Below are 10,572 nucleotides of genomic sequence, written 5' to 3'. Positions count from 1 at the left end.
TATATATATATATATATATAATTCAAAAAACGACTATGGAAGGTGAAGGTGGGGAGATAGGGGTGTGGGATGAAGGGGATATGGGCTACGGTATGTGGGGCAGATGATGAATTGTGTTGGAGAGTGGGAGAATACAGTCCATATGAAACGCGTTACTAGTAGAGCTTATTTTCCTTATTCTTTTAGCGAATCAATTTTCTTATTTTTAAGGATTTTATTTTCTTAAAAAAAATATTTTTTAATTTTTTGACCAACCAAATGATTATTGAAATAAATTTTTCAAAAATTAATTTTCTTTCATAATACCCTAAGACTTCTTCATGCATGCAGTTTAAAAGGTAAAGAATGGTATTTTAAAGTTATGACTTAAAACTTAAGTCTTAAACATTTCTATAATAACTATAAAAGCACAATACATAAATAAATTTTGTCATCAGTTGGCATTTAAGTATTTTACTTTGAGAGTTTATATCTAGACATCCAAAAAATTGTCTCAAATGAAAATTAAATATTTGTACTCATTCCTATTGTGTCTTGTTGATACCTGACTTTCATGTGACACATAACTTTAGAAATTTCTAGATAATGATTTTGTAAGTTGGAATATCTAATAACACAATAAAGGTCAATTGAGATGTCTAAATGTGCATTTTATAAATTAACATATTTACATGTCAACTCTGGCTAAATTTGAAATTTCTTTTATGTATTATATATGTTAATTATATTTTATCTTATTAGGGGTGATAAAATTTACTATATATTTTATAAATATAAAAAAGATAAGAAGAGTCGAAATAGACTAAAGAAGGAAGTATTTTATGAATTAAGATAGAGAGTAATAAAGATAAAATTATTTTTATCATGAAAATTGTGCAATATGAAAGTGGTAAGGGAAGAAGAGAGAGGTGTTGAGGTAAAGTAGATTGGAAGTACTTTTTTCTTTCTTTAATAGAAAAACCGAAAGTAGAAGAAAACGGTTTGATCACAGTTACCTTTTGACTGCTGAATCCCATGCATGCAATTGGGTATTCTTTGTCCTTTTCACATAATGATTTATTATTAATATACAGACTTATTTTAGGTCATTTTAATTTGAATAACCTTATAGTGTATTTACACTATTTGTTTGAATAAGATAGCATAGTACTTTTTTCATTTATTTTTATTTAATTCATTATTTTAAAAATAGACTTTCATTTTAATATATCAAGAAAAATATTGTAATTTTTTCCTATATTTTACACTCAACAATAATTATTTATATCTTGAAATCTAAAACTATACATCACTTAATATAAATATTGTGCTAAAATACTCATATTAATTATTATTTCTTAAGAGATGTGTAAAGTCTAAAATGGAAAAGTAAAAATGAACAGAATAATAAATTTTTTTAGTAAATCATAAGCTATAAGACTATCCAAACAAATTCTTACTTTAAAAGTTACTCTCTATTTCATTAAAAGAGAAAATTGGATTCTTCAAATGTTATTCTATATTTGTGTAGCTATAAATTTCTATATAGTAAACAATTAAAAAATAAAATAATGAGTTTAAAATTTAATTATCTTCAAAAATAGAATGGGTGACATATTAAAAAAAATAGCTACACTAAAATAGAGAGCAAGGTAAAACTCACAAGCTCTAGATTGATATCACATTTTTTATTTATTTAAAGATTTATATCAGTTTATGTAATGTTTCACAAGTGTATAATGATACTTTGCAATTAAAACTCTTTAGGAGCATAAAATTTGCAAAGAATAAAGGTATAAAGAGATAAAGGAAAAGTCTGTATGCCTCGAGCTCCTTTTCTTTTGTTGTTTAAATAATAATAGTGAAATAAAGAAGTAAATTACTTTATTATCCAAGCCATATCCTCTTTAGTTTTTATTCTTTTATATTATATTATTATTTTGAACAAGTATGTTTAATTTAAGGTAAAAAGAGAAAAGAAACTTACTCCTTTGATATCAGTTGAAGTGCAGCCCATAATTAATTGTTCCAATTCAGATGCAGACCTTGCTCCAAGTTTATGATGCTGTTGTTGCTGCCGAAAGATGATACACTCAATTAGAACATAATCATATTTGTCATCATGTATTGTCTGCAACAAACACAGATCGATCTGTAAACGCAGATTATTTCTTCTTTTTTTCCTATTTTTTTTTACTTCAAATATAAACTCATCATCCATGTTTCTTAATGCATTTCTACTTATTACCTATCACAAAAATGTCACTCATTATCCCATCCATACGGATTTAACTTATATATTTTATTTACATGTAATTCAAGCCAAAAAATATTTTATTTACATGTAATTCAAGCCAAAAAATATTTAGTTCGAATGAATCTAATCTATTTACAAATTCCGCCCCTAAGTAATATGTCTTATTTGTAGATAACAAACCTCACTTTTACTGAACAATTACACATAATTATCTTTCAAATGAGCTAATTTCATAAATGTTACTAACTCAGTTTCAATTTATATGGCATTGTTAATTAGAATTTTGAAATTTAAATCTATAATAATCTTTGATGATGAGTTCAGATATAGAAATTTTTATATTCTTTTAAATATGATTTAAAAACTATAGAAAAGATAGTTTAAATCATAATAATTTCAAATTTTAAAATATATAAAAAAAATTAATCAATTCTAAAAATTTCAACCGTAAAATATAAATTGAGATAGAGAGAGTATTTTTTTTAACAAGGTAAGAAATTATTTGAAGTGTATGAAATAGAATAGTCTTTTTCTTTTAGGTGTCCCTACTTCATTAAAAAAGGAAAAAGTAAGAAGAAAGTGATTCTGTTTGTGAGTTACCTGAAAGTTGTCATTTGGAAGGATTATAGATCTTGGAACATGGAAGGCATCTTCCCCTAAAATAACGGAAGTGTTATGGAGCGGAGGCGGAGTTATTATAGCTGATATTGGTGGTGTTGGCCTGCTAATGTGAAATGCACTGCTTGCAACTAGATGATGTTGGTGCTGATGCTGGTGCTGGTGCTGGTGTTGGTTCTGGTGCTGAGCGTCGTGCGGCTCTCCCATGTCACGCTCTTCTGGTGCTGCTGCTGTTGGACCACCTTCTCTTGTCATTGAACCTTCACCTACGACATGAATTCCTGCCTGCAAAAAATATTCATTTTCAAAAATTTTGTTATCTATTTTTTTAAAACTCAAGTTTCAATTTTAATGGTAGATTGACATGATTTGTTTTTTTTTTTTTTTGATAGCTCAACAACAAAAATAAATAATGACGGTCAAGTATATCGTTGCTACTTATTTAAGCAATGTGCATGTGAAACAGCGTTTATTTAATTTGCTTGCGTCTTGTTTCCTTCTTGACAAGGATGAATTTGACGTTTCATGTAGCTAAATAGTTGTTGATAAGTGTTCAGACAAAAAAATACTATCCTACATATCACGTGAAGAAAATTGAATCATAGTAGATATTTTTTAAAAATAATCGAAAGAGTAGTAGAATATATAGTGGAAGGTGATTTAAATAATGAATACCTGATCATGATCAAAGGTTTTTCGAAATGGTAGAAAGCTGAAATGTTCCGGTTTGTATTGTTGAATATCCATAGTAGAGTAACTAGACATAGCAGCACAAACAGCAGCGGACAATTCATCTCTATGAGAAGATGGAATATTATTACTATTATTGATGTCCTTAGATGACGAACAACTTCCACTTCCACTATCCCTTCTGCTATTAACATCACTGTTGGCTTGATCTCCAGCAGCACTACTAGTAGTGTTACTCCAATTACATTGCCTTGGTTGAGTCTGATAGAATATCTTTGACACCACAAGTTCACCTTCTTTCTCTTCTTCATGTTGTCCTAAATGGTATTGATGCATTACCCAATTTGTTTTCTCCGGTTTACGATTCTTCCCAAAGTTTGTGTATAGAACTAGAATTTTCTTACACCCTCTTTGCTTCCCATTCACCATTACTGGCCTAGTCTTACCTGTCTTGTGCCAACGGGTTTCACCTCCTTGCAAGTCTTGACATTCTGTTTGGATTTTCCTTCTTTTTCTTGTACCTGTTGTATATGCTTTTGATGGTCTGTGGAAGAAATGTCTACTTAGTCCATCCCTTGTAACACCTAAAATCAATGTTAGGTTGGACAAATTAAACCCAAAAAATAAAACAATTCACATGTCTACATACATGGGTTATTTTTTCTGATAACTTATTCTAATTATTTGAATTGAATTGTTGGTGTAGAAAAGTTTAAAAAAAAAATAAACTTTTTTAATTTGTTGAATTTGAGTGAGGAAAAATACATGACAAGGAGAATAAAGACAATATTTGTTCCTTGGAAATTACAAGAAAGGTACAACTATAGTAAAACCTAATTAAGTGGTTGAAGAAAATGCCAATGTTTGTAGGTAGGAGCGAGAAAGAGTTGAAAACCTGGAAGCTTCTCAGGATGAGTATAACAAATCCCATCTTCTCCTTCAATAGTAGGAATGAACTCATCAATCAAAGGATGTGATTTTGATTCTTTAGCCACTACTTTTGCTTCAAGGTGTTCTATCAATTCTTGATCTGTTGGGTCAAACTTCACTCCTGCTGGTAGACCTACCCAGTCCTATAGTAATAATAATTATAACATAACAAAATACTCTTGAAAATTAAATATTTTTTTCTTCGATATCTTAGCTAAATCATAGCATACTTTCATTTTTTTTTCTTATGGAAATCTTTGTAAAGAAGCAAAGAATATTAAAATAAAATAATATTTATGAAAGTAAATTCATACCGGCTTTCCTTCGAGTTTGTGTCCACAACCAGGACACTGCTTAGATCCACACAGTTGGTGTTCTTCAAGCTTTGCATCAATAAGATCACTACTGCTGATGGATCCCAACTGATGACTACTCTTATTCATCGTTTCTTCTTCTTTTTTTCTTTTATATTTCTAGATATAAATGATTCTTCTTTTTTTTAAAAAAACTATTATTACAGCTAAAATTCTTCCATAGGATCCTCAATATTTACAACTTTGGTATCAAGCTTGGTAGACATAAAGAATCCTGTGAACAATAAACAAAAAAAAAATCAGAAACGAAAAAAAGAGTACTCCACTAGTAGCTAATAAAATCGAAGATCCCTCTGTGAATAAGAGGCCTATAATTCTAATATGGATAAAGAAGTTTATATATTACAAATAAAAAAGATAGCAACAAGTTACCCAAAAAAACTGGAAAAAAGAGAGAGAAGGGAAGAGAATAGGGATGAAGATATATATAAAACCAACTTTAAAGGCCTTGAAAACATGAGAATTTGGTCTTACTTTAACTGAAGAATTGAAGAGATAAATTAAAAGGAAAAGTTGCCACATAGATATATCCCTGTCTTCTATATGCCCTACCTTTCCTAATTTAAGCACTGCATGAAGACGTTTTTTCTGTGTGAGAGAGAAATAAAGAAAGATAAATCTGAGTCGGTTTTTCTCCTCTCTCTCTATTTCTCTTTGTTTGTAAAGCTATAAAAGCAACCTTCTTACACCTTTGTTCCGAGTCCCCTTGACTACTAAAGCAAAAGCTTCGGAACGCCCTTCACAAAAGCACATCTACCCTCACACCCACACACACACACCCCTTTTCTTTTCTTTTTCTTTTTCTTTTCTTAACTAAACATATATTCTCTCCATCCCATTTTATATTGTAAATCAATTTATTAGAGATAAAATAAATATTATATACCTAAATTATTACTTCATATAGAAATATATCATTCTTTGTGATATTGACTAAAAAAAGAAAAAGTAAGTTACATAAATTAAAACACAAAAAATAGTATATTAATATGAATATTTCAATATGTCTACTACTATACAATAAGTACATGTTTTGTAATTTATTTATTTTTTTGATAATACGGTCCAATAATTTTAAAATAATTAAAATAATGCACGATATATGCATACAAAAGTATATGTTATTAGTACAAATAAGTTTGAATGAGTATATCCTTAGTAAAATAATGTATGACGTATTTTAGATACGGACTTTAAGAGTATATATATATATATATATANTGATACTTAAATAGATAAAAATACACGTAAGATTTGAAGAAACAAATCCCTTTTAGGGTGCTTTGCAAAGGAATATTTATTTATACTCCGTCCGTCTAGCTCACAAATTAAAGTACTGCTAGCTATAGTACATTTGATGTATTTATTTGATTCTCCTATCTTGAGAGGATGAAACAATTTTATGTTTTAAAAAAAAATAGTTTCTCAAAATATAAAGAGCGACAGGATTCTTTATGAAAGGAAACAAAAGATAATTTAGTAAAAGGAAATAAAAAATGATAAAAATTCACATGGGTTTTGAGCTGGAGTAGTAATCATGATTCTTTTGGCATGGTATGTCTCTGAAAGACATACTAAAGGAGAGTGACTGGGAGGGGAGGGGGGGGGGTTACAAGATTGCTTGATATGCAAGGAAAATAAGCAGTATACTTGATGGACCGCCACCACCCTTGTAATTAAAATAATACGTAATGTTCATGTATATACATTATTATATTATACATGTATTTATTTTCAACTTACATTTAGTATGAAAATTGACAAGACTTGAAACTGAAGCACTAAGGAACCAAATAATTATACATTCTATGATTTATTTACACATATTTCTACTTCAAATATTCATAGCATAAGCTCATTAATTAATCTTATAATGTATTATCGATTAAATGGGGAATGTATTTTGTAGTGTTTCCACTAATAATTTTTTAAAAATGTTTATATAATTCACAATAATAAAAGATAATAATAATCTAACAAATAACTTCATTTAATAATAGATTAAAAATTAATAATAATTAAAAGAAACTTATTATAACAAAAATATTATTTTATTATTGCAAAAGACACTCTTACACTCGACTGTATATACTTAAAATCATATTTTGTGTATGAGACAGGTGACACGTGTCTATATGTATGCTACATTCCTATTTTTTGTTGTGGCGATACTAAAAAAAAAGAAAAGGAAAGCACACAAACATTATTTTTTTTATAGTATATCTATCTATCTATCTATCTATCTATCTATATATATATATATATATTTATTTATTTATTTTAAAAAGAAAAGGATTATGAAGGTAATTAAGTGAATGTAGCATTGAATAAGAAAAAGAAAGAATAATATCTTAGAGAGCTAAAGAGTTTAGGCGAATTAAATTAGGAATTTGGATGATTTATGGAATCAAATTATATGGCTAAAATCCTATTATTAGACTTGTGAATGTACCAAACATCTTTTGCTTGTTTTGATTGCTCTTTTTGTTCATGAAGAGTTTAAATAAATTTTAAAAAAAAGGAATAAGTATATTTATATGATAGTAGTTGTTGACCATTAAGTTTTACGATTGACTAATCCAGGATGGAGCCCACTTGTCATAACACTGTTTTCTTGGTCTTTGATTTTCCACATGTTCCATGATCATCTTGGCATTCTGTGCATTCCTTACATACCTTTTTGTCACAAAATAACAATAATAAATGACCCTAATGTTTCACATAATTTTATAATTCTCCTTTAAATATATATTTTATTAGTTTTATTCTTTTAAATTTACTAAATGTAATAACTCTGTCATTTTCTGAAATACATTTAACAAATTCTAACATTAAAATTTTAACTATCCATGGAAAAAAGTATTTAATTAGAAACTAGGAGAATGATAAAGGAATTAGCGATGGATTAAACAAAAAGAATTGATGTTTATTCTATTTAGTTAGGTGCATATAAGTTATAAATATTATAAAAAATTTCAATTAGCTAGAGCATTTTAACAACAAATTAGCTAGAATTGACGGTACATTCCATAGTTAATTTTATATTTTCTTAAAGTGTGTCCCACCATAATCCCATTGTATCGGAAAAATAATTGTCATTTACTAGATGGATTGAGTAAATTCCTATATCAGAAAAAACAAATTGAAGATTAGTTGTGGATGTGCTTATTAACTTATAATTGAATTCCACAAATTACACAACTTGTTTCTTTTTCCTCCTAATTCTCCATTAACTAGCTAAAAGTAACTCATAAACTATAACTAAAATTTACATACATATATTTATTAAAAAGGTGTATGTTTGAGAGAGAGAGAGAGTGGAGACAAAACATATATATAAATAAATATATAACAAGGTCAAATCAAGATTATTGTTCCTATTTGTGTGACAGTTTTATTTATTGAAAATAAAATCTTTACAACTCTTAGGAGCATCATCTGATCATTAAAAAGGAAGATTTTGGAAGTGACAGAAAATGCGATAAATAGAATAGGGAGGAAGTGCAAAGAAGCAACTAGCAAAGCATATAGTATATAATATTTAGAAGTATATTTTTTGTTAATTGTTTGGTTTTAATAGAGAAATGTGGATAGGGAGCACATGTTTTGTGTCATAGGAGGTGGTGTGGGTATGAATGTAATGGTTTGCTTATGAATAGGCATGCTAAAACACTCATCATTAACCCAAAAGGTTACTGGCCACCACTCCCAACTTGTTTTCTTCAACTACTTCCCAACCTATTCATCATTTGCTGGCCCACTATGCTTCTTCTATTTTCACTTCTTCCCTTTTTGTTTTTTTCTTCCCTAACAACTTCCCCCACCATATATATATATAAACTACCATCTACACTATTACAATGTTACATTCATCGGGTAACAACTTCTTCTTTTTTTTCTCTCTATTTCAAAAAATAATACTCCCTCATTTCCATTTTATGTGGCACTATTTCTTTTTTGATAAGTCTCAAAAACAATGTCACATTTCTTTATATGATAAGTGTTTAAAGATATAAATCCTCTTTTACTCTTATTGGTCTCACTTAACCTTATTAGAAGAGAGAAAAAAGTGAGTTTACTTTTTAATATGACTATTTTTTGAAAGATAATTTGGTAAATATTTCAAGTTTCTTAAACTTTGAACCCCGATCAAATATTGCCACATAAAATGGAATGGAGGGAGCAGTTAACATACAATTTCAAATAACATAAATATATAAAATTTCATGACATTAAATATTTTTTAGGGAGAAAGGTCTGATATACCCCTCAACTTTGTTTTTTGGAGCTGATATGTCTCTTGTTATGGAAGTGACTCATATATACCCTTACCATTATACAAGCGGCTAACATATACCCCTACTGTTACAAAATGAGCTCATATATATACTTTATTTATTGAAAGTGAAAAAAATAGTTTTAAATTTATATTTTTGACTTTTAATTTTCTTAAAATATTATTTAGGGGCGTATATGATTCTTCTAGCAAAGTTCAAGCTATATTTTAACTTTTTTCATACATAAATTACTTTGACTTCTTTGATTGTAATTACTTGAGTTTCTTATTCTTATTTTATATTTTTCTTTCATTCCTCAATGTAAAGAAAAAAATTAAAAATTATTTTTTGTGGCTATATATTATAATTTTAAATTATTTTTTTTTCTATATTGTAATTTAATTTGTCTTTGAAGAAAAAAAACTTGGCCATCTATAATAAGTTTTACAAGAATATTAGTAAAAAATAAATAAATTTGACCATCAAAATAATAAATCTAAATTAGTCGTTGAAACAAAAAAATAAGTCAAAAGAATATGTTTGAGGAGGATTAAATATACTCATATGGATTATATTTTTTTTAAAAAAAATAAAAAGTGTAACTAAAATTAATATTTTTCATTTCCGTAAGAGAAAAAGGATATTGTGAGCTATTTGTATATAAGTAGGGATATATATGAACCACTTTTATAACGAGAGGTATATCAGACCCTTTAAAGATAAAGTCAAAGACTGACTTATCAGGCCGTTTTCTACCATTCATAGTTTTATATAACATGTTATGGCCGTCAAGAAGACATTTTTTTTCTTTCTCCAAATTTACTACTTGAAAAATGTAAGAGTCTAGCGACCTTTTATCAAAACAAAAAGATATCACTAGGGATAAGTACAAGCAAATGAGGTTAGACCTTACCTTACCAATCCTAATGAAGTACCTAACTTCTATTAACTAATTAATAATTATGAAGAGAATAAGAGCTAGAGAACTAAGTACTTCTTTATCACTCAGAGTTTGTAATAAACTCTTTGATGATATTACGAATGGGAATACTTAAATAATGTAACAATATGACAATCCGAAAGATTGTTGGGTTATCAGCCTGAAACTTTATATTACGAAAGCATGAATTAAAAAAGATTGATTGTCCATCAAAAGTAACTTAAAGTATTTTTTCTTGTGTTCTTCAAACCTTTCCAACAACCTTCATAATTCATACCTTTTTTATGCATTTATCGGATCTTGTTGAACCTATTGATACTTTATATCGTTCAGCTTTGCCTATCGCATTAGTAGGTGTCTTGAAATAGACACCTCAGTCACTTTACCATCCCAGCTATATCCCCTTCCGCATGTATTTTCTTTTTTATTTTGTTGGTTCCATATCTTTGTTGCCTAGGTGATATATCCCCATACCTATCAACTTTATCGAAGCATATGTCCAACTCT

General features: G+C 28.2%; 1 protein-coding gene across 4 annotated transcripts in view; it reads right to left on the bottom strand.

Annotated features, from left to right (window-relative positions):
* LOC107018882 (NAC domain-containing protein 75) overlaps positions 1–5,558 on the bottom strand; it is a 6,957-nt gene extending 1,399 nt beyond the window's left edge. The window contains exons 1-6 of one of the 4 annotated variants that reach the window (XM_015219470.2): positions 5,323–5,558; positions 4,789–5,062; positions 4,440–4,617; positions 3,530–4,128; positions 2,837–3,139; positions 1,967–2,110 (exon numbers count right to left, since the gene is read on the bottom strand). In XM_015219470.2, coding sequence (XP_015074956.1) covers positions 1,967–2,110; positions 2,837–3,139; positions 3,530–4,128; positions 4,440–4,617; positions 4,789–4,917 — 1,353 coding nt within the window. In that variant the 5' untranslated portion in view covers positions 4,918–5,062; positions 5,323–5,558. The other 3 variants (XM_015219468.2, XM_015219471.2, XM_015219469.2) reach the window with 3 other exon arrangements.
* Positions 5,559–10,572: the final 5,014 nt, after the last annotated feature.

This window comes from Solanum pennellii, chromosome 5, assembly GCF_001406875.1.
Source record: "Solanum pennellii chromosome 5, SPENNV200".
NCBI classification, from domain to species: Eukaryota; Viridiplantae; Streptophyta; class Magnoliopsida; order Solanales; family Solanaceae; genus Solanum; species Solanum pennellii.
This window is presented reverse-complemented; position numbering and strand designations above follow the sequence as displayed.